General features: G+C 37.4%; 2 protein-coding genes across 26 annotated transcripts in view; one reads left to right on the top strand and one right to left on the bottom strand.

The window, feature by feature from the left end:
• The window catches only part of Fubp1 (far upstream element binding protein 1), a 36,601-nt gene extending 14,837 nt beyond the window's left edge, over window positions 1–21,764 (top strand). For 5 of the 21 annotated variants that reach the window (XM_023703249.1, XM_023703253.1, XM_023703252.1 and 2 more), the window contains 7 exons: window positions 81–232; window positions 320–399; window positions 3,312–3,449; window positions 6,594–6,668; window positions 16,262–16,407; window positions 18,954–19,000; window positions 19,854–21,764. In XM_023703249.1, coding sequence (XP_023559017.1) covers window positions 81–232; window positions 320–399; window positions 3,312–3,449; window positions 6,594–6,668; window positions 16,262–16,407; window positions 18,954–19,000; window positions 19,854–19,884 — 669 coding nt within the window. In that variant the 3' untranslated portion in view covers window positions 19,885–21,764. Of the gene's footprint in view, window positions 1–80; window positions 233–319; window positions 400–3,311; window positions 3,450–6,593; window positions 6,669–16,261; window positions 16,408–16,636; window positions 19,001–19,853 lie in introns of those variants that run through there. The other 16 variants (XM_023703256.1, XM_023703254.1, XM_023703261.1 and 13 more) reach the window with 8 other exon arrangements.
• Nexn (nexilin F-actin binding protein) overlaps window positions 20,373–24,442 on the bottom strand; it is a 36,966-nt gene continuing 32,896 nt past the window's right edge. For all 5 annotated transcript variants that reach the window (XM_004643167.2, XM_004643168.2, XM_023703245.1 and 2 more), the window contains 3 exons: window positions 23,056–23,241; window positions 22,491–22,851; window positions 20,373–22,407 (listed from right to left, as the gene is read on the bottom strand). In XM_004643167.2, the coding sequence (XP_004643224.2) occupies window positions 22,394–22,407; window positions 22,491–22,851; window positions 23,056–23,241 (561 nt within the window). In that variant the 3' untranslated portion in view covers window positions 20,373–22,393. The remainder of the gene's footprint in view (window positions 22,408–22,490; window positions 22,852–23,055; window positions 23,242–24,442) is intronic.

The raw sequence follows: 24,442 nt of genomic DNA, 5'->3' as shown, positions 1-24,442 counted from the left end.
AAATGGAAGATTATTTGCCCTTTGAATTGTTTGAACAAAATTGATGTGTGTGTGTGTGTATTATCTTGCTTTTCTTACAGGGCCCAGTAAATCCTTTAGGGCCACCTGTTCCCCATGGGCCCCATGGTGTCCCAGGTCCCCATGGACCTCCTGGGCCTCCAGGGCCTGGAACTCCAATGGGACCATATAATCCTGCACCTTATAACCCAGGACCACCTGGCCCAGCTCCTCAGTAAGTTCTTGGGTTTGGTTTCTGGGGTTTTCAACAAAGATAGCTTGTGGTAAATACTTGTTTTTAATACTGATATTTTCCCCCCAGTGGTCCTCCAGCCCCATATGCTCCCCAGGGCTGGGGAAATGCATATCCACATTGGCAGCAGCAGGCTCCTCCTGATCCAGGTAAAGTTTCCTAACATTTGCACATCTTTCTGTTGTTTATCTGCCACCCCGGTACATTATAAATTTCTTCTTGTTGAGTTTCCATGTTTTATGCATAGTCTACATTCTCTACTCTTTCAGTAGTGTTGGGAACTGCTTCTACAACATACAGACATGAACTCTTTGATTTGTGAAAGTGTTCTCCAGCATTCCCTACTTCAACACTGATATACCAAAGTGCCAAAAACTACAGAAGTACAGTGTCTTATGTTTTAGCTAACAGTGCTTGGCAAATAAATTGTTAAAGGTGACATTACACATGGAAGCATAGTTTATAATACCTTTTTAATAAAATAACTTCAGTGTCTAACAATGTTAAATTCTTAGCTATTAAACTCCTTAAGTTTTTAAGTAAGATACAAACTTTTAGTGGTTTTGGTAAGGAAACTTTATGCATTAAATTATTTCATATGTAATAATTGCATACTAGAACTCTAAAATACATTTAATTAACTTTTCTGTATTGAAGTTGGAATCTTTTATGTACAAAATAACATTCTGTTATCTTCCCAGTCCCTCTAGTTGTTTTTCCCATCTTTGTCAAAATGCATTCTTTGAAATCAGCTTTACCAGTCTACCTTTTGAGTCCTCTTTCACTGGAGTCATTTCAAAGAAGCTATTCAGAGGCTGGGGAGATAGCTCAGTAGAATAAGTGGAGAGGGCCTAAGTTCAATCCCCAGTTCCACCAAAAAAAAAAAAGCCTGCTGTTCAGAGTTAGCAATTACTGTCCATGTATAATTTTTGGTTGTTGTTTGTTTGTTTGTTTGTTTGTTTGTTTGGCGGAACCGGGGGTTGAACTCAGGCAAGCGCTTATTCTACTGAGCCATCTCCCCAGCCCCTATAATGTTTTAAAGCTAACCCAAATAGTTGATTTATATGAAATTGTTTTAAATTTGAATTTGTTTTAGATTGTGGTATTTAACTATGATCTAAAATAATTTACTTCCATGGAAAGTATGCACTGTGTGATGACCAAAGAGGATATCACCAGCAGCCAGTGTCCATTCATTAAAGAAATAACATGAGTTGTATTAACACGTAGACATACACTGATAAGTCCATGTTTTATAGCAAAACTGCATTTCTAGTGCGAGTAGTACAAAGCATCAAATATTTGCTCTGTAACAATTTATAACTACATTTAAAGAGTGAAAAGGCCCTTGTTTCCCATTTATAAGTTAATTGGGATGATACAATTTAACAAAGTGTGGGACAGCTTTGGGCAGCCAGATTAAGAGGTGAATTTATATTGGGTAACTCAGATACTTCTGGATTGCATTTGTGAGCACTGTTTGGGTACTGAGTCTCTGGGATCTGTCTTTGAAAAAAAATTTATGATCCTATTGGACAGTGGTTGAGAATTCAGATCTTAAACAGACCTCAGTTACTCCCAATCCTATAATTCAGTGAAGAGATGTCAAGGAAGCTTTTGAATTCTTCTGGACTGATTTTCTCCACACATTAGTAATAAGTGAATGGATACTATATGGCAAAAAATTCACTAAGTTCTCTGTAGATGTTGTATGTAACTGGAATTTCTTACACAGTTTTAAACATAAAGGAGTATTAAGTATTGCTTAACAGTTCTAGCTGCCAGCTTCTTACACATTTAAGGCCAACCTGAGCAATTTAATGATACTGTCTCAAAATAACAAAATGGGCTGGAGCTGAAGCTGGAGCTCAGTGTTCTCTGGGTTCAATCCCCAGTGTTCAAGCCCCCCCCCCAACCTTGTATCTTAATTTCTCTATACAGACATTATACCCAGTGAAATAACTGATGTTTATTAACATACATATCATTCTGCTAATGTAAATATATCCAACATAAAAAAGCAGTGCATCGAGCAATTGAGAAAGGTTTGGGGAGTAATTTAAGATACCCTTTAATGGTATCACTTTGTAATTGTCTTTCTAGAAATATTTTTGCTCCCCAAACCCCTTTTGAAACTTTGCTAATCTTTAAGCAGCTGGGATTAGAATCTAATCATTCTAAGCACTATCTACTTAGAATGAAGTCTAAGCAGATCACCTGTAAACTGGTGCTGAGAAGCTGTACTTTAGGGGGGGATACAAACAGATACACTTTTATTGCTATTGAACATTTCTATTAAAGGACAGAATTGCGTTATAACTTAAAACTATTTCTGATCAAGAGGTCCCAGGCTGACCACATATCAGTTGATTTCTGAGGGCTGAATGAAGATGTGCTATGTGCAGGGGAAACCGAGTATGCTCAAAAGCCCAGCCTTAGACATCTGGAAAGTGCAGGTTGTTAAGGCTGAAATTTAAGTATTGGAATGACATTAACAGGAGGAAGAGATGAGTTGGACTAGAAAAGATAAGCCATGAAGCCCAGGTCATTGATGATGCTGTTCTAAAGGGCTATGACCATCCCGAAGAGTAGAAAATACATTTCAAGTACAGTAGTAACATTAAGATTAGAATAGTTAAGTCAATGAAGGATGGCTACTCTGTTAATAGGATGAGATATAGTTAAACTTTTTCAAGATAAAGTACATAGTTCTGAAATCGTTTCTCACATAGATTAACCTCTAAGTAAATTACATTAGGAAAAAAGTGCCCCCCAGATGGTTTGAGTCAGAGCACTAGATTTGTTGCTGAAGGTTCTTCCTGTCCTACTTGTGCTGCTCACTAGTTTTGTTAACCTATGAAAACCCATGCCCAGACCTCAGTTTTCTGTATTAATAAAAGCCATTAATAACAGTGAATATATTAGAGAAATTTGAACTTTTCATGTACTATTTTTTGTTTGATGACTCATTTTTGGATCTGTATGCTAGCTATGTGTGTGTGAGAGAGATTGAGATTGATTATAGGCTTCAAATGCAAATATTGAATTTTGTTTATTCTAGCCAAGGCAGGAACAGATCCGAATTCCGCAGCCTGGGCTGCTTATTATGCTCACTATTATCAACAACAAGCACAACCACCACCTGCAGCTCCTACAGGCGCACCCACAGCAACCCAAACGAACGGGCAAGGTAACTATGGTAACTGAAATTTTTATTTTTTATTCAAAAGCCTGAGTTTGTGTTTAGAATTATATAGAAGGTACATCACCATATACCTAGAATTTCCTACATTCAGTAACCAGCCTTTCTTAAATAACTTACTTTGAAATAACATTCTAACTTGGTAGAAGTTGTAAGAACAGGACTGGGGATTCAGCTTAGTAGCAGAGCTCCAGCATGTTTGAGGCCCCAGCATGCAATGAAAAAGTTATGAGGATTACTACTGGGGAGACCCAGGTGGCCTGGCTGTTAACATTCTACCCCTTTCATACCACTGATAGTATGTGTCTACCATTATCATTATTTCAAAAAATAATCTCTGGAAACCATACTGTATGCATAAGACCATGCTACCCTTGAATAAGCTTGTATATTTTTTCAAAAAATATATAGCCATCAGGAAGCCCTCATGAGTTTATCAACACTCTTCTACCTTTTTCTTTTCCTTTTTTTTTTTTTTTTTTTTTTTTTTGTGTGTGTGTGTGTGTGTGTGTGTTTTAGAGAAGGGTCTACAGGTTGTTCAAGGTTTTACTACTGGATTAGACTGGTAGTGATCCATCCGCCTGTTAACAGCCTCCCAATAGCTGGGATTACAGGCATGCACCACCATGCCCAGTCTCAATTGCCATCTTAGCCTGCCCTGGGAGTGGGGCTGGCACAGCAGGCCTGGGAAACACTTCTACCTTTACTGTTAATAATTCACCAGTTAGTATTTTTGCCCTTGATTTAGGATCCAGTCTGGTACCATATACTTAGTTGTCAGATTGGTTATATGTCAGTTTATTCCAGTCTGGAATAGTTTCCACATTTTTTTTTTTTCCTTCAGTGTTATAAAGCAAACTTTTTGTTAGATGATTATCAGCTTAGGTCTGTTCAACCTTTTTCTTGAGAAAGTCTCATATTGTTGTCCAGGCTTGTCTTAAACCCGTGGCCTCAAGTGATCTTCCTGCCCCAGCCTCCCCGACAGCTGGGATTACAGGTGTGCAGCATTGTGCTTGGCAGGAAAAACTCAACAATGATGGTATGCTCTTAGTAGTTAGAAAATGTATAGTTTCGGTGAGCAGCCGAGGTAACCTGTGAAAATGGTTTGCTTGACCCAAAAACCTCTCAAAATCATGCAGATCAAGAGGCTCAAATCTTGGTGTTCACTTTAAGAACACACATGAAACTGCGCAGGCCATCAAGGGTATGCGTATCTGAAAGGCCGCCAAGTATCTTAAGGATGTCACATTAAAGAAGCAATGAGTGCCATTCTGGCATTACAATGGTGGAGTTGGTAGGTGTGCCCAGGCCAAACAGTGGGGCTGGACATGGGATAAGCGGCCCAAAAAGAGTGCTGAATTTTTGCTGCACATGCTTAAAAATGCAGAGTAATGCTGAACTTAAGGGTTTAGGTGTAGATTCTCTGGTTATTGAGCATATCCATGTGAACAATGCACCCAAGATGCACCACTGTAGTTATAGAGCTCATGGCCGGGTTAATCCATACATGAGCTCCCCCTGCCATATATTGAGATAATCCTCACTGAAAAGGAACAAATTGTTCCTGAACCAGAGGAGATGGTTGCACATAAGAAAAGGATACCCTAGAAGAAATTGAAGAAGCAAAAACTTATGGCACGGGAATAAATTAAGCATAAAATAAATGCAAATAAAATGTTGGGTTTTTTTTTTTTAAGTGTATTTCCATCATTGATTGATTGATTGATTGATTGATTGATTTGTGTGTGTGGCCAGCTCAGCCCACCAGGGGTCAGGGCGGGCTGGCATGTGGTGTTGGGGGATTGAACTGCGGTCCCTGTGCTTTGCTAAGCTTGTTCTAAGTAGGTGCTTTAGACCACTGAGCCATCTCACCAGCCCACAAATAAAATTTTAAAAAGAAAATATTTTAATATTCCATCCCTGGAGTTAGTAACTTCGATCACTTTGCTATCTTAATATTTGCTGGAGTTTTGTACTATGAGAGTAACACCACTATTTTTCTTTGAAATCAGTAGATGTTTTCTGGAACTTAAGACAGATACTGCCAGCTTGTGCTCCTATCAGCTTTAGCCTTCATTAATACAATCCCTGCCTTATTAAACCACAACTGTGATGATTTCCCATATCCCTTGTTGTACATTTATTAGTCAATATTTCATAGAAGAGCTCTCCTGTTCATCCTACTTAGTTCTTTGTATCAGTATGAGTACCTGTTTATATATGTTGTATTTTAAGCATTTATTATTTTAATAATCAAATATCCTAGATTTGACCAGTTAAAAGTATCTTCATGATGGTTCTTGTATCCTTTTGAAATGCTCATTACTGATTAAGAAGTCCCTTAACTGTGTGGCACATTAAGGACTTTGTGTGTTAATTTTTGTTTTAATTTGCTGCTGTTGGCCGTACTGGGAATTAAACCCAGCACCTTTTTGCTGAACTACATCGCCAGCCTTTATTATTGCTCTCTGAGGCAGCATTCTCCCAGGTAACCAAGTTGCCCTGGCTGAACTTCAACTTGCAGTTCTCCTGCATTAGGCTTCCAGAATCATGAGATTTATAGGCGTGTGCCTGGCTCTTGACTTAACTTTTAGCAGAAGGTGATGTTTAGAACCCTGAATTAAGTGTATATATGTTCATTGCAGCTGGATATAGTAATTTCCAGTTCCTAATTTATTTACATATACTGCTATGTGCATGTGGCTGTGTGGGCATGCATATAGTATACTAAATTTCAAAACTTTATGTTCATGCAGTTCCAGTGTAGCACTTTAAAAGTTCTTTGTTCTGGGAGTTTGGCTCAGTGGTAGAATGATTGCCTAGTATGAACATGTCACCACAAAAGGAAACTTAACAAACTTCTTGCCCTTTTTCTGTTTATAGTGAAAAACTTGTCATTTTCAATGTGTTTTCTTATTTGACTTTGATATACAAGCTTGGTGTAACCCATGTTCTCTATTCATGACTTCTGTGTCCCTACTGTCAGTGTCTTTTGCACCAGCAGGCACATCACTACCATACAGCACCTACCTCCTACTTACTACCCTTAGGAGCCTACTCTAGCTATACAGATAAGAAACGGAAGGCCCCCGTGGTGCCTTTTAAAAGCCTTTAATCTTGTTTTGTTTTTCTTAAAAAAAGGAGATCAACAGAATCCAGCTCCAGCTGGACAGGTTGATTATACCAAGGCTTGGGAAGAATACTACAAGAAAATGGGTATGTTGTCTGTGTGTGTTTATGTATTTATTTTAAATTGAAGCAGTTAGTAAATAAACATTAAAAGTTTAGAGAGTTTAATAAAAGCATATTTGCACTGTTTCTGTGACATTTGGCGACATCAGTCCATTTAACTTTTAGAATATTGAGGACAATAACTGAGATTACGTTCTAAAATCACTAGGCTGTCAAAACATACCAAGCCCATTGCAAATGGTAATTCTTAACTTTTTGGTTTTACAAGGAAATGTGTTTGTCAGTTACTTGAAAGTAGAAAGTTTGCCATTGGCCTATGTGGCATTCACTATTACCACATTTCTGTATAGACAGTTACTGTATTGCCAGCCTAAATGATGTAAGGTTATATTTTAGAGCACTGAACAAAAATTCTTTTGCTACCCAAAAAGCAAGAAATCATTTATAGTTATAGTTAGTAAGTTTGAATACTGCATATGATAAGAAAAATCGATCACCTAGTAGAGCCCTTAGATTAGGATTTTAGAGAACAACTGGTAGGGAAAATGTTATGAGAAGGCAAGTAGAAATGTCTACCTTGAATAAAAATAAGAATTTAATGTACTCATTTTGGGACATGTAAAGTGTAAGCAAAAAAGTGTATTAACATTTATGCATGCTTAGCAAGGTGATGGATGCTGACCATGTAATTATGGGCTTAACACCTAGGAGCACTGCCCTACCAGAGGTTGCAGTTAAGTAACTTGCAGGTAGTTACTATAAACTGCTACAAGGAAAGAGCTACATCTTTTTTTTTTTTTTTTAATTATTTCATTGAGAAACAGCAGTGAGACAGTTTCAAAACCGATTAGTAGGACAGTTGCAATAATTAATACATTGCATATTGTCTTCTTAGTACAAGATGCACACATGACATCCTGTCCACAAACACTGTTAGTACAAATCTTTCTGTTCATTGAATTAAGAGAAAGTAGCTGTATATCTATCCTAATTATTTTGTATATACAGATACAGAATAGCTCTTCATTTGTATCCCCCTTTTTTTGTTTAGTTTTGTCAGAGATGGGTATTCCATTGTTATTTAAATGCTGTATGTGTGTGAATTCAGCAGAATATTCCAATATAGTCCAGTAGTCCATAATAGTAGTGGGCTATCTAGAGATTATGTAGAGTGTGCCTAAGAAGAGTCACATGAAGAGAAAACATTCTCTCAGGCTTTCAAAGAGAGCAAATTGGGGGGTGGGGGAGATGGCTCAGTAGAATAAGCCTTTCCTTGGCAAGCACAAGGGCCTGAGTTCACTCCCCAATTCTGCCAATCAATCAGTCAATCAATAGAGCAAATCAGTCAAGCAATGGCCATGATTCATCCACATGGCTGACACTGACAAGGGGATTTGACTGACCTTGTCAGATACAAAAGTTACATTTCTTGTTACATAGGTCTTAATTTGTCTTGGTCTTAACCATCCAGCAGAAAAGTATAAAAAGTAAATCCTTATTAATATGCTGAGCTGTAAAAGGCTCAAGTCAGCACTTCTGACATAGCTAGTCCTAAGAGCTACATCTTTGCTAACAGTTCACTCAGATTGAAAGCAGGTCACACAACTACTGAGCAGTTTTATTCCTCAGTCTTGAGTCCCTGGCCTGTCTTCCAAATGTTTAGTTTCAAAGGACCTTTGGAACTTGATATTCTTCTGGGGAGATACTTCTTGCTTTTTAATCAGATTTTATTGATATATATTTGTTACTTGTCAGAATTTATTTCTGTTCAGATACTTAATTTTTCAGATGCTTTTAGTCTTACTTTAAAATAACACATTTATCTAAAACTCAAAAAACTTGATTCTAAATTTCACTGTTTTCTTTGCCAAAGACTGTCTCAGTTTACACCAAAAGAAATTTTCAGAAAAATTATCTTTTTGTGTGTGTGTAAAAAGTCTATACTTTGTGAAAAAAGATTTCTGCAAAGTTGATTTTTATTTAAAGAAAGAAAAAAGCTTTATTATTAGGATGGTCTTGAAAAGTCATGCTCCATTTTATTGCTGATGTGGCAAAATGATTATTTTTGTGACCTGATTTTTCTCAAGCTTAGCTACAGCACTAAATTCCTAAAAAAAATTTTTGTTTTTGTTGTTTTAATTTATTTGATACAAGGTCTCACTGTGCAGCTCAGACTCATAGTAGTGATCCTCCTGTTTTCAGCCACCTCAGTGCTAGGATTACAGGTGTGTGCCACCACACCTGGTCTCCATGGCTGGCTCAGCACACCCCGCAGTAGGGCCAGTAGGGCATGTGGTACTGGTGATAAAACCCTGGTCCCTGCGCTTCTGAGCTATCTCGCCAGCCCTTCTAAAATGTTTTAACTTTAACCACAAAATAGTGTAGTTAGGTGGAAAAAAATTAAAATCCCATTTTGTCAAAAAGTGAATGGTGAGTAGAAATATCTCCTTGGAGGTGAAAATATACTTAGGCTGTCTATGTAATTCATTGTCTGAGCTGCAGTGCTTTTGAACAAGGATGTTATCAAAAAGGATGCTGACAGACACAGTAGTCAGGACCTGTAGCTACCTTAACATTAACAATGGCATCATCATTTTTATAATTAAGCTTGTTGAGGTTAAAATACATTAGCCCTAATTTGTGTCTTTACAATATTAAATATATTCCATATATTTCTGTAGTTATTAACTGGGCAAAAACAAAGGCTTACTAATGAACTCGTAATTATTGTGGGATGACTTGGGTTCTATGGTGTATTAAAGCCTTTTGTTTCTTTTTTTCTTTTACTTTTTTTTGTTTATTTTTACATTTAGTGGGGGGGGCAGCTCAGCCCACCAGGGGGCGGGGCTGGCCGGCACGTTGTGCTGGGGGATCGAACCTAGGTCCCTGTGTTTTGCCAAGCTTGTTCCAAGTAGGTGCTTTAGACCACTGAGCCATCTCTCCAGCCCCAGCCTTTTGTTTCTTATGCAGTGAGAATTCTTATGCAATTTGTTTCTTAAACAATTATTTTGGCTAGCTCTTTCACATTTTACATGGACTAAAATGAGTTGGTCTGTTGCATTTTAATTTTTATTCAAGGTCAACGTTTTTACTTTTTCTTTGCAAACTGTTTCCCCTGACAGCTATTCTTTAAAATCCTTACCTGAGGTCACTTGCTTAATGTCTTATTAGATCCTTTATGAAAAAGATAATGTGAAAATAAATGTTTGACTGAAGACTGTCCTCCACGCTCTTTCCTGTCTGTAATACAATGATCACCTGCTAGATTTGTTGTTGTTGTTCTTTTGTTTTGTTTGGTGGGCTCAGCCTACCCTAAAGGTAGGGCTGGCCCTGGCAGCAGATGTACTGGGGATCTAATCATGGTCCCCTGTGCCTGCCTAAGCTTGCTTAAGCAGGCACTTTAGACCACTGAGCTATCTTGCTGGCCTTCACCTATTAGTTTTATGAGTAAAGTGGACTGGTTGGAGAGTTTTCTCTTACATATAAATCTTAGAGAATTATTGTGAGGTAAGTGTTTAATAAACATTTTTCATAGTATGATGGCTGCACGTTTCCTATAGAAGTTCTTTTTTGTAATGTGCTTAAATGATATAATTTCTTCTAGGTGTGGTATTTGTCCTCAGGACCTTGGGATAACCACAGATGAGAGACCTTAAAGTGTAAAACTAATATAGTTCATTTTTCAGGTGTGTTAAATGGAAGGGAAAAAAAGGAATAATAACATTGGGAGATTAAAAGCTTATTTCCAGAGCCACTTGACTCTCTCCAATGGCCTGGTCAGTATAGCTTAGAGCTCTAGATTTCCTAAATTCCCCCATACAGTGTAGGCATTATCTACTTATTACACATCACTTCGCTTACCTATGTGTAAAATCTTAACTTCAATTTTTCCACTTAATAACAGTAACCTCCAGTGGTGGACTATGAATTTGCCGTTGGTTCCTAGTGGATATGCCTCTACTAAAATAATTTTAAATTTCCTAGGTTCATTCTTTTTTTTTTTTTTTTTTTTTTTTTTTTTCTTTTAAAGACAAGGCCTTACTACTATGTATTCCAGATTCCTGGCTGGCCTTGAACTCACTATGTACCCAAGTCAAATTTGGTGTTATCTTTCCCAGCCTCCTAAGTGTTGGGATGACAGATGTACCACCATACCTTGCTTGAGACATTATTATAGATCAGTAGAATTCTAAATAGTTGAAGAAAGGAAATGTTCAAACCTTACAAGAAATTGCAGTTCTCTGAAAGTGGGTGTTTTTAAAGCTAAAATTTTAAAAAAAAAAAAAAACCTTCTTTACCATAAGACCTATAAGACAGTGACGTTTCCAGGAAAAAAAAAGAGTTCCTCTTTGGAGAAGGGAAAATGAAGCCTTTTTGAGAAAAGTTCAACTTCAGGATGGTCTTCGTAATATTAAGCACTGATAAGAAAGACTTGGGGCCCTTGACCTCTGGTACCTTCAGTCTGGAGGAAGAGAAATTGAAGGCTTGTGGAAAGAAAGATGCAGGTGTATGGGGAGAATTGAATATGGTCATACAGTCCATCAGAGTGGCTATACTAGAATGTTATGTGTCTAGAGCAGGTCTTTTATCATCAGAAGAAATAAAAGTAAAATTGTCTGTATTGGTAAGCTATATGTAAATAGTGGATAATGTTCTATTGAAATGGAGGCTCAGTTTTGGCATGAGAACAGTAACTAGCCAGGTGTGAGGAAGTGTGCCTCAAAATACTAGCTACTCAGGAGGCTGAAGCTAGGATCACAGATTCCGTGCCAGCCTAGCAAAGCCATGTCTCAGAATTTTTTTCTTAAAATTTTTTTTTTATTTTATTTTTTGGCGGAACCAGGGATTGAACTCAGGCCCTTGTGCTTGCCAGGCAAGCGCTTATTCTACTGAGCCATCTCCCCAGCCCCTATGTCTCAGAATTTTAAAATGGGCTGAGATATATCTCAGTACAGTGTCTGGTATTCAACATTTCCCCCACCCCACCCCAGGAAAAAGAGATGGTCAAATAACTGGAAGGAGGAATGAGAGATACATGCATGCCTGGAAGAGCCAGGGAAGTAAGAGATTGAGAGCCAAGTCTCTGGGAGGCTAAGCAAAAAGACATCCCTGTTTCCAGCTAGGAAAACTGAGTCACATTTGGCCATTAGAATTGGAAAAGTGGTGTAGATGGTGAAAGGGTGAATGACTTTTCTCTAGTGCATATTAGTCATGCGCAATAGTGAGGTTTAGCTTGGGAAGTAGATGCACACTTAGGCCATTTTGGTGGTTTTAAAAACAACCTCTTTTTCCTCCCTTGAACATGACTTTTTTGTTTGTTTTTTGTGGAACTGGGGATTGGACTTGGGCCCTTGAACTTGCCAGGGAAGTGCTTATTCTGCTGAGCTATCTTCCCAGCAACATTTGACTCTTGCACTCATTTCCTTAACATTTTTAATGTGAAGAAAAAATGTGGGCCAGCCAAATAGCAAATTGAAGCACCTGTAAGCAGGCGCAGGGGCCAGGGGTTCAATCCCCAGGCCTGCAGCGCCAGCCCTACCCCCAGATTACGCTGAGACAGCAATTGAGACAGGGTGTGGTGACGTGGGCCTGTAACCCCAGCACTTGGGAGGCTGTAAACAGGATCACTATGAGTCCGACCTATGCAGTGAGACCCTGGACACCCTTTCCTTGACTTTGTGTATCTAGCTTCTTTCACTTAACATGATGGTGTCCAGGTGAGTCCATGGTTTCTTTAATTACAGGGTCTCACTGAACATTAAACTCTAGTGATCCTTCTATTTTCAGCTTCTCAAGCGCTGGGATTACAGGCGTGCTCTGCCACACCCAGTCTCATGGTTTCATTTTTTTTTTTTTTTTTTTTTTTTTTTTTTTGGCGGAACTGGGGATTGAACTCAGGCCTCTGCACTTGCCAGGCAAGCACTTATTCCCAGAGCCATCTCCCTGGCCACTCATGGTTTCATTCTTTATAGCTAAATAATGTTACATTCTGAACATGTAACACATTTTCTCTTTGTTTGTTGGCATGTCACACTGCTTTGCTATTGTAAATATGAGTATTTGTCACTGTTAATATGCTGTCTTTATTTCTTTTGGGACTATCCCAGGTATGGTGTAGCTGCATTGAATGGTAGAAAACTTTAGATTTTTGGGGTGCTTGGGAAGTTTGTTGTTGGGTTGGGCTGGGCTAAGTTGGTTTGGGTTGGCTCTGGTTGGTTCCGTTCAGTTCAGTTTGATTTTTTTTTTTTTTCAGAGATTCTTGCTATTTCAACCAGGCTGGACTCAAAAACTCAATGGCCAGTCCTCCTGCCCTTGCCTCCCAAGCACTGGAATTACAGGCATACCACACCATCCCTGGCTTAGTTTTAGTTTTTTAAGTAATCTGCATACTGATTTCCATAGTGTTTTCCTAGTTTACAACCAGCAGTATAGGAATCCCACCACCATAACCAGCACTCATTTTTGTATTCTTGTTAAGAACCATTTTATTTAGAGTGAGGTGAAATCTCAAAGTAGGATTTTTTTGTTTGCTTTGTTTTTTCAGTTGATTGGTTTCATTTAACATAATCCTGTTTGTTGGGCTGGTGAGATGGCTCAGTGGTCTAAAGCACCTACTTAGAACAAGCTTAGCAATAGCACAGGGACCGCGGTTCAATCCCCCAGCACCACATGCCAGCCAGCCCCGCCCCCTGGTGGGCTGAGCTGGCCACACACATGCACACACACACATAAATAGAAATTTTAAAAAAATCCTGTTTGTTTTAAATCCCATTTCCCTTTCTCTTCCTTGCAACTCCCTCTAGAAGTCTTAACTTCTGTTTTCCTGGGAATGATGGATGGGTGGGTCTGTCCTCTCATAAGAGGAACATGATTATTTTCTGACCATGGCTTATTTCACTTAATAATGGTCTCTAGTTTCATCCTTTCTCTGATAAATGACATATCTTCCCCCTTTTTTTGTAGCTAAATAATGTTTCTGAAAAGTAGGTTGGGTGTTGGTTTTTTTGTTTGTACTGGGGATTGAACTCAGGACGATATGCTTGCCACACAAGTGCTTATGCCACTGTACTCTCTCCCTCCAGCTTGAAAAGCAGTTTTGATTTACATCTCCCTAGTAGCTTAAGGTGTTAGATAATTTTCACATATTCCCTGCCCATTTGTAACTTTGGAAAATAACTTTATTCAGTTTGTTTGCCTCTTGGGGAGGTGATTCTTCTGCCCAGGTCTTTGGTCCATTTTGATTTGATTTTTTTTTTTCCATACAGGGTGAGAGATAAATCTATAGTATCATTCTAGAGCATATAAATGACCAGTATCCCCAGCGCCATTTGTTAAAGAGGCTGTGTCTTGGCATGAGCTTTCCGTGGACATCTTTTTTTTTTTTTTTTTTCCTTGAGCCAGGGATTGAACTCAGGCACTTGCGCTTGCCAGGCAAGCACTTATTCCACTGAGCCATCTCCCCAGCCCCACCGTGGACATCTTTTTAAGATTGAGGTAGCATGTGCTGCTGCTTACTCCCACATTTTCCTTGGTGATGCAGGGTGTTGGCTTTTAACTTTCCCTGGGCATATTTGAATGTGTGGTCATGTGTGTTTCAGGGAGCATTGACTCTGGAGTTTGCATCACATATCTGTCCTACCATCTTTTTTGTTATTTTGCCTCTAAAATTAACACATCTTAAAATGAGGCTCAGTTTCTTTCATTCCCCTGAAGTGGGGATTGTTGTGTGTAGGAGGCTCTGATCTACTGTGTGTTTTTCCACCTGTTGAAACTTGTTTCAGATTTGCTTAAATTGTTATAAAATCAAAATGTTGCCAGCACTTGCTGAATAGCTCAATTGTATAAAGTGCCACTTGGGCAAATGCAGTAAGACACACAGGGCCGCAGTTCCATCCCCAGGTCCACAAGCCTCACAAGAACTGCCTTTAAGAGCAGCTTGAATTAGCAACCCCCCCAAAAAAATCCTTCCCCAAAATGTTAAAACTCACTTTCTCATTGAGAAGCGTTGTTGGAAAAAAAATAGTTTCTTTTGTAGTACATGAAAATTTGCTCTATGCTTACTGCGTAAAAGTTTGCAAGGTTAATAGTCATAAATCCTAAATTTTTCATTCACTCAGTGTCTTTAATTCTGTGACCTTTTTTTTTTTTTTGTGACCAGTATTCTAATGGTGATAGGCTAGTTTCTCAAATTATAAAGTTGTCTTGTTGGCAAATAAACATAAAAGTAGCTTCCAGTAGGTCTGTTCTGTTTTTATTGTGTTTAATTAGGTCACAGAGCCAGGCATTTGTGTGAAGGAACTAAGTGAATAGCATGTTTTCTTTTCTCCTTAATTTTTTTATAACTTCAAAAATTGAAAAAGAAAAGCAAACCCTCTGCTTCATCATTTTTAAAAACTGTTAAGTCCTTTATGTTATGAAGCACGTTAGAGTAAGCTGCAGACAGTTTTTTCTGAATAACTCCGTAATACTCCCGACAGAGACAAGATTTAAATATTCATAGTTTTCCAAAAAATGTCTTGGGGCTGGTGAGATGGCTCAGTGGTCTAAAGCACCTACTTAGAACAAGCTAAGCTTAGCAAAGCACAGGGACTGCGGTTCAATCCCCAGCACCACATGCCAGCCAGCCCCACCCCCTGGTGGGCTGAGCTGCCCCACACACACACACACTAAATAAATAAATAAATTTTTAAAAAATGTCTTACATGATTATTTGTGTAAAGGTTGATTTTAATTCAGAACTGAGTATTTATGCATCGGTATTCAGTGGTTGTACCATTATTGTCTCACAACTTAGGAAAATCACCTTGCCTAGACAAAGACCTATGGAAGCTGAGTTTTCTGCTTGGTTGATCTTGTTCTTTATGTCAAATAGAATTGTTTTGTGGTTTAAGACACATCAAGTTTTCACTTGTCATGCCTTTTTTCTTTTCCTTTTTCCCCCTCCTTGCTTTCCTAGAGGTTCTCTTGTCGTTCCCATTGAGGGTTTGCTTGTCCCTCCTGTGCCTTCTGCTCATCACTGCCAGGGGCCGTCTTGAGCGTTTACAGACTACGTGGAACTCTTTTGAGATGAGTTTCCTTAGAACAGTAGACTTTGCTAACTCTGGAACCGAGCTGAGCATTGTGCCTGAATCTTTCCTTTAAAGCTGTGTGACTGCAGCAGTTCTGATTTTAGTAATAGTAATACCCTAGAACTCAAGTTTATAGTCTACACAAAGCAAAGGGTTCTAAAGTTCAGGGTAGTTCTGTAACACAAACGAGTATTTCAGGTAAAGGACAGTTCAAGAACAGTTCTGATCCTCTGTCTTTGTCATGACCTGTACTTTGAGTGGATAAAATACTGTATTAAAATTTAGGGGGAGGGCCGAGGATAGAAAGTTCAGTGGCAATAAGTGCCTGCCTGGCAAGCGCAGGGTCCAGAATTCAATCCCTGTTACTGAAGTAAAAAAAAAAAAAAAAAATTAGGGATTTTTAATTTACGTCACCCAGAGCAAATACAAGATTATTCAAAGGCTTGGGAGGAATATTACAAGAAGCAAGGTATTACTTTTATTAGACATGAGATTCTTTGGAGCTTTTTACTGTGGTTACAGCAACAAAGTTCTGTTTTTTCCTCCAAGGTCAAGCTGTCCCTGCGCCTGCCGGTGCTCCCCCTGGTGGCCAGCCTGACTACAGTGCAGCCTGGGCCGAGTACTATAGACAGCAGGCTGCTTACTATGCCCAGACCAGTCCGCAGGGAATGCCGCAGCATCCGCCAGCACCTCAGGTATAAAACACTTGCGAATCTGTTCGTTTTTCTGCTCTAGTTGATTTCCTGCATGTTGACTGTTTGTCTGTTTGGGAATATGTTTACCTTTTAAATTTTCATCTGGCACAGTATATATGAAGTATTGTGGTGTGTTGTTTGGGTTGTTTTTTATAATGCTTTCTGGCATCTGAGTGCTGAATAATTTTATAATGCCTTTGATTTTAAAAATAAATTTTCTTCCCCCCAGGGATTTGCAAATCATGCAAGAAGCCACCACCATTTATATTAACCAGTTTTTCTTTCTTAAAGGATTCACTCCTGAATTAGCTCCATTTAAAGGATTTTCTTTAACTTTTTGTGTATTTCTTATGTATCTCTTCTGCACAGGGCCAATAATAAGAAGTGGACAATACAGTATTTGCTTCATTGTGTGGGGGAAAAAAACCTTTGTTAAATATATGGATGCAGACGACTTGATGAAGATCTTAATTTTGTTTTGGTTTAAAGTAGTGTTTTTTTTTTTGTTTTTTTTTTGAAACTGTACAAAATATCTATCACTACTGATAGGAGGTTAATATTTCTGTGTAGAAATGAAAATTGGTTTGTTTTTAGTACCTAGTGTAGATGTACACATTCCAGCAAATGTATTTGCAACTATTATGTGGTCGATGCTTTGTGATATAAATGTACTTTTTCAATGTATACTTTCACTTTTAAAATGCCTGTTTTGTGCTTTACAATAAATGATATGAAACCTCCTGTGTCGGTAAGTTGGATATGTGGCTAAAGGATTCATAATTTCTTAGCGATTATAAATTAAGATACATATACACAAATATATAAGCTTTCCCCATGGATTACTGAGTTGTTAAACACTGGCATGTTTTTCCCCCCTTGCAGTATAGTTGTAGATTCAAGGACTTTTCCATTTGTTGTATTTGGCTATTTCAGCACAAGTAATCCTGATATCTTCATTTTTTTTCCTTCTGTTTGATTAAAACTGCATGTGTGTACAATGATCTTTTGGCATACTTCCATTGCATTAACAGTGAAATTTCCTTTTATACATGACCACTGTTTCAGACCTGTACTGCTGCTATAACAGTTAACCTTTCTGTTTTAATTTGATAATTACTTGATTTCCAAGACTGTTTCAGCATAACTGATTTTAAACAGTTTTCAGATAGTGAATTTGAATAGTCTAATAAGAATTCTTTTTCATTAAAGCAGCTCTTTCAATGTATCTAATAATAATATCAGTGTTTCTTTCTAAATGTAGGATAGAAAAGTGAATAGCATGCAAAAAATATAGCTACAAATTGCATCTGCCATTGAAACATAATTGGGGTATGGAAACGTTCAAGCTTTTTTCTTTTTATCCTTTTTGCAGTATAGATAAGCTTTGTTTTGTAAATGCACAAGTCCAGTCGTTGAATCAAGTTAATTTTTTTATGTACTTGAAATCATTTTATTACTCTTTAACACTCATGCTGAAGTTTGATATTTGTTGAAATCCGTTGTTTTACTCTTTGCATATCTGTTGGCTCTTGCATATGACTATTAGACTACATGCAAATCCAGTCTGTCTTGCCATTGTCTGTTGGAGTGCAGGTTTGACCCAGCCAGTATAGAACTAGCTCTGTAGGGGTGAGGAGGCCTGTGCTGTGTGTCATCCTTGATTGTGTTCCTTCAAGGAGCATTGCACTGTAAGTACATCAGAATGACAAATGGATGAACTGCAACAGTATCTCTTTGTCAATGTTCCACATAATGCAAATGCCTATTTTGTGTGAATATTATGTTGGAATACAGTGCTGATATCTTGGAAAACCATAACTGCTTCATAACATAGAATAATGATACATAGTTTTGTATTTTTTTTAAAGTGAGCTTAATGGGTAAGTATTTTTGATACGCTTTAGCTATAGCTAAAGAAAACTGATCATTAAAGTTCAATAGTATTCTGGTGCTCCTAAAATATTGTTTTTCAGTGTAAAATATGCATATCTTATATATTAATACGAGAAACTTGAAATGTTTAAGGCAGATGTGGTTTTCTGTTTGCAAATAAACAAATGTAGCACTTTTAACACCATTTCATAAGTAATATATTAGTTTTGTCATTGGTAGGGAGCACCATTCATTGTTTTGAATATACTTTAAAGGAACGATGTTCAAGGACATAAATGTTGAAATTACCTGCAGGGTGGAAGATAGCAGTACAGTTCATTGTAGATATTTTGAAATGTTGATTGTTTTATGTAACCTAGAGTGACTTCCCTTACCCTTATTCAGATCTCCATATGTAGTTCTAGTTTGATATTTAATAGTTAAGGAGTTATCTATCTTTTAAGAGTAGGGTATTGACATGAACGATTTCAGTATTTTGCATGATACTGTTATGTAGATGACCTTTTTAGGAAAGTGGTGCATTTATTAGTTAAACTGAATAGTTCAGTTAGATTCAGTATCATAACTCAAAAATCGGAGGCTGTTGATTTTGATTCATTTAAAGTTTAAAATCTTTATTAATTGCAAACAGTGCAATTATTTATACTTCACAGTGCCTTCCCAGACCTTCCACCTTAGGTTCTGCTGCAAAAAGCACCAGGTAAGCACAACCTAAGGACATATATAAATAAATATTTCAGTACATTAATGTTGTCCCTGTGAGGTTTTTGTGGTTGTGTACTCAAAGCAATCTGCTACCGCTTCCCCAAATTGTATTTTGTTATTTATGCTACCATTTTAGTGGAAAGTCTGTTAACTTGTTCTGGGTGATGTTTTTTTTATTATATTTTTAATTAAAGCAGGAAAATGATGAGTAGATTGCTGCTGTAACTGAACTATATCCAAACCTTTTTGTATTTTCCCAAAAATATAGAAGTGTTACAGTTAAGAAAGGACAGTTACATAGTTTTCAAGATGTAGGAAATCCTTTGGTCAGAAACGTCAACAGCCTTCACAGTCGGTTTATGTGATTGACAGGACTTTTATTTCCCTCCAAAGCTGTGATTCATTTTTCTTACTCTTGACTATATTCAGTAAGAACATTATGGGTCAATCTTACAATGATTTTTCTTAGATAACTCTGTTATATGCTGAAAAAGGAAAAATTATAAGGAATACTGGCAGTATGTTTTGATAAAAAGCATGTGCATCAGTGAAATGTTAACTGTATAGCAAATAACTTCATAATCTTAAGTAGCAACCAGTATTTTTCTGACTTACAATAATTTAATAACTGACGCTGCATTTTTTTTTTTTTTTTTTTTTGCCAGTTTAAAATGTTTGTGTGTTATAGATGATTTTAACTGGTACATATTTTAAGATGGATGTATAAAGCAGCATCAAATCAGTTTTGTTTATTCAGTTTCTAAAATGTGCTGATCCTTTTAAAATTCCTGCTTATCTCTACAACAAAGGAAAATATTCAAAAATACTGCCTTCATTTTCACACACAGTGCTGAAGATGCTGCAAGCACCAAATCATAGCTCATAAAATCAGGTCCTGAGATAGTTACCCATAAAGAGGAATCCTTTGAGTGTATGCCATTGGTGAGCCGATGAGCATGGACCATAGAAGGGCTCACGTAGAAGGTAAAATTGGCGAGTCATCATTGAGAACTATGAAATGTGTTCCCATAATACGGTAGAGGGTGGAATGTACCTGCTTTTGATCAGTTTTCATTTTAAGCTATTCACTTGCTCTTTAATGTTCCATGAACTGTTACGTTTCTTAAGTTATATAGTTACTGCACCACATTTATGTGTTTGTGTGTTCTGATGATCATTGCTAGGTGTGTTAAAATTGACAGTACAGAGGGGCTCTTTCAGCCTTGAACCTGTCAAGTTCTGATTAGTTGTAGTTTACATTTTTATAAAGGAATATAGATGAATGCTGATAGGTATTTGGACATTATGTCTCCTAAGGTTTTTTATTTCATTACCATAAGCCTTCACTGGTAGTAGGAGTTGTTTTCTTTAATGGCACTAATCTTAACTTTGAAATACATGGCATGGAAAGCCGAAAAGGTGAGCCAGTTAACTTGAATGCAGTGTATATTTAGGAGTGGTTAAAAAAAGAAATGTTTAGTTTAGATTGAAATTAAATTGATTTATTTGATTTAGCACTTAAGCAAAAATTTGAAAACTTTTTAAAAGACATCTTAGTGTGGTGATATACTTCTGTGTTTTGTTTCAGAAATGAGGAAGTACCTTTTTTTAATTGATGAAAATGGTTTTAATGTTAAAACTAGAGATTCTGATGCTAGTTGTTCATTAGCACTGTAAAATACATCCTTAAACATCTTGGTAGTTAATAAGGGTGAATTGGAGTAGAAGTAGAGTACCTTGAGAAGGAAGTAGTATATTAAAAAGTGGTAATATTTTATTTGTTTGACTATTCTGCCAGTAGAACTAATTCTGTCTGGAAAGTTATCTCTAGAGTAATACAGAATTCAGTCATCAGTGAGGATGTCTTATTTTTGTTCTCTTGTCTCAAATGCTGCCTCATTTTAAAATGCATTTAACAATACCTGAAGATAATTTTGACTCTGAAAATAACCTTACTTTTTATTTATCAGTCACTTCTTACCACAACATAAACTTTTGAGGGATTTTTTTAATTGGTGCTTTTACAAAGCAAATCCCAGGGTTTTATTTCTTTGGTAATATCCCTAAAGAAACTATTAAATGTATTTGAGAATATATATATATTCTTTTCTTATGCATGCTCAATGCATTTTCGTCCTGAGAAAAGTGTTCTCTACAGAAACTACCCGTGTGTAAAAAGAAGATTGGCTTAAAATGGCTACTGTGATGGGAACAGTGTCTTAGGGAGATGCAGCTTGGACTTGAGGTAAATTGAATACTTTACAACTGTGGCTTAGAGTTTACTTTAATGACATTGTATGTAAGGGGCACATGATTGCTGTAATTTTGTATTCGTTATGGTCTCAATAAAAAAATAAATGTACATTGACAAATATTATATGAGTACTTTGTGTCTTTGATACATGTAGTAAAAGGTTTGTTTTGCCTTATATTTGCCCTTAAAGGTGTACATACATTACCAATAAGCATTTGATCACACAACGCTTTGAGAAAAGATCCATTTTCTCCCCTTTAGTACACAAGTTGCTTTATTATGGCTTCACACTAAAATAAAATTGTCTTTCAGAAAATTAAAATATAAAACAACTCAGAGGATAGCTGGTTATTTACAAATTTATTTTGAAGACTGAAGATTTTAAATTGAAGGCTGCATGACTAAGTCTAATCCTCTTAGATCTTAAAACCTTCAGTGATACTAAAAAATCTTTTATCCTACATGAACTATCAATACAAAATTTTCTCATTAAAATATATTTTTTTCAAACAAGATCACAAGTATTTTGTCTTAAGTCTGTGTATTACACATTTGAATAGTATATATTAAATATTCAGAACACTGGTTTCTATCAAATTTTGTGTGACAGTTTCTTAAACATCCTGCTGTTTCTGTTACATTTCCCCTGAAAAGAATGATACTTTTCCCCCCTTAACATACCTGCTTCAGAACTGAACTGAAGGTACCACAGTCAAATTATGTACTACTGTGAAAAAGTCCACTCATCTGTAGCTTCCAATTTCATTACCTTAGCTAGTTCATAGTTTAGCTGTAGAAGTTCATAAATGACATTCTTTCATGCAAAGTAATGTATACGTTAAAAAATATAATTGATATAAAATTGGAAAGTACACTTTTTATTAGTTTGTCAAATAATGGGATAAATTTCCCATCTCCCTTAGATGCACTTTATTGACTTCTGCAGAATACGGTGACAGATCTGCTCACTTGGAAAAGGTGTTCTTTAGATGAGCTTCTGGTGTGAAAACTTAGGAAAAGGAATTAGATCAAGCTAGTGGCGATTCTGGTTTCTATTTTTGGCCCAGCCACAGAAAAGATGGATGTAGTAAGAAAGTTGGGGGGAGAAAGACCGTTCCAGAGGAAAGAGAAAGCCTAGTAGTCGTCAGCTAAAAAGAGAAGAAGAAAAATTATTTTTTAAGGAAACACATTACCAATAGAGTAGAAGATTAAAAGACTGATTGATTCTTACTTTCAATGGTAAGGATACAGGTGCTAGCTGCAGAGCCTTTATTATTGACTGCTTTACACATGTACTCTCCTCCGTCTTCTGGGAAAGTTTCCGGTAAGTAGAGGCAGTAAGTTTCTCCTCGTTCAATATACTGATAGTCTTCTCCGTCCTGTAGTAGCTCTCCCTCTAACAACCAGGTAATTTCTGGCTTGGGGTCTCCCATTACTTTTACAGTTAATCGGATGGGCTCACTGTCTACGACTGATGTGTTTTTCAGAGGCTTCTTGAACCATGGAGCCCCTGACCTGCCTTGCTCTTCGTCTTCAATAGTAGAGCCGTTGATGATGCTGCTCTCCTCATCCTCATCCTCTTCATCTCTTTTCTATATAAAAATAAGTGCATTCAGGTTGGCTTTATAATAATCAGTTATCTGAGCACAGGCTTTGTAATAGAATGTTGAAGGCCATATTAACTACAAAGTAGAAAATATTCCGATGACCTGAGAGCTATTCAAACATTTAAAATTTGTCCTGTGACTATGGTTTTAAGACCATCCTTGGAGGATAAATAAGCCTGGGACTGGTACCTTCTGTAATGCTGCATCAATTTCTTTTTGCTCAAACTGCATTCGCAGTAACTTCTGTTCTTCGATTCTCCTCTGCTCTTCCTCTTCTCTTGCCTTAGCCATCCGTTCAAATCTAGCTTTCATATTCACTTTATGAGTAAATGGAGCCTCACTTTTTTTTGCAGGCCTCACATCAACGTCTTCCTCCTTCAAGAAAGGGCCAAGATTAACAATTGTTTTCTGGAAACTAACAGTGTTAATAGTTCTGTCACTGTAGGCACAAAAAAGTGAAAATATTTGTGCTATACTTCAGGTTGTGAAACAGTTACAGCCTTTTTCTCCCAGTGTAAAGATGGTGTAACTATTTGGTCTGGTTTGGTTTCGGTACAGGAATTATACTCGGGAACTGGTGCTTGCCAGGTAATACTTGTTTTGGTAGTACTGGATAATTGGGGTGGGGGAACCTAGCAGTAGTGGAAATCCTTTCACAAAAGACTCCATACTTCATCCTGCATAAACAACATACCATCTGTTGCTTCATAGTTTTGCCTTCGTCTTTTTTACACCTGTGTCCTATAAATGAAAGACCATGTCTGGAACTTTGAGACATGAAAGGGCATGAGTGAGTCAGGAGCAAAACCAGCTGTCAAATGGAGTCGAGCGGGGAAGGGGCAGCACGGTGTTAGTAAGGTCACTGGGCCATACCAGCTGTGCAGCCTTGTGATTCCAGCTACTCTGCTGTGGGGTCTCAGGTTTGATTCAAGACCTTTCCTCAAAATAGTAATTCTTATTTAAAAGGGGCAGGTATAGCTTGGTAAGTGTTCCCAGTACTCGTGAGCCCCTGGGCTCAATTTGTAGGACAAAATAGCATAGGGATTAACACTGGGATACATACCATGCCCTTTTTAAGATAGGTCACTAAATTCTTGGGGCTAGTCTTGAATTTTTGATCCTCCTTCCTCAGCCCCCCAGAGTGCTGATACTACAGGTGTGTACCACCACACCCAGTTTTATTTTCATTCTATGCTTACCTTAATGAACTGCTTAATAGTTCGATGGCATGCACATAGTGCTTTCATTCAATCTCTGAAAGCCCTTCCATCCTATCCCTGCTAGTTAAGATTTGATAAAATTTTGGAATATAGGTCAGGTGCTGTTAACATTACACAAAGGCAATTCTGGCAGAAAGTAAATTCCAGATCTCACTTAAGCCAATCCTTATAGCCATAGAAGAACTCCTTAACTGGTAAAGACATCGCAGGAGGTATTTTACGCACAAGGAGGTTCAAATCCATGTCCTAAGGATTGTGATTCAGACTTCCAGAAATTACTACTGTGATGGTAAGCAGATTCTTGCACCAATACATTAAGTTTGCAGGAGTAACCTGCATTTAGACTTTATATAATA

This window comes from Octodon degus, unplaced genomic scaffold, assembly GCF_000260255.1.
Source record: "Octodon degus isolate 3935 unplaced genomic scaffold, OctDeg1.0 scaffold00167, whole genome shotgun sequence".
Taxonomy (NCBI): Eukaryota; Metazoa; Chordata; class Mammalia; order Rodentia; family Octodontidae; genus Octodon; species Octodon degus.
The sequence above is the reverse complement of the archived record's forward strand: the minus strand, read 5'-3'. Positions and strand labels throughout refer to the sequence as shown.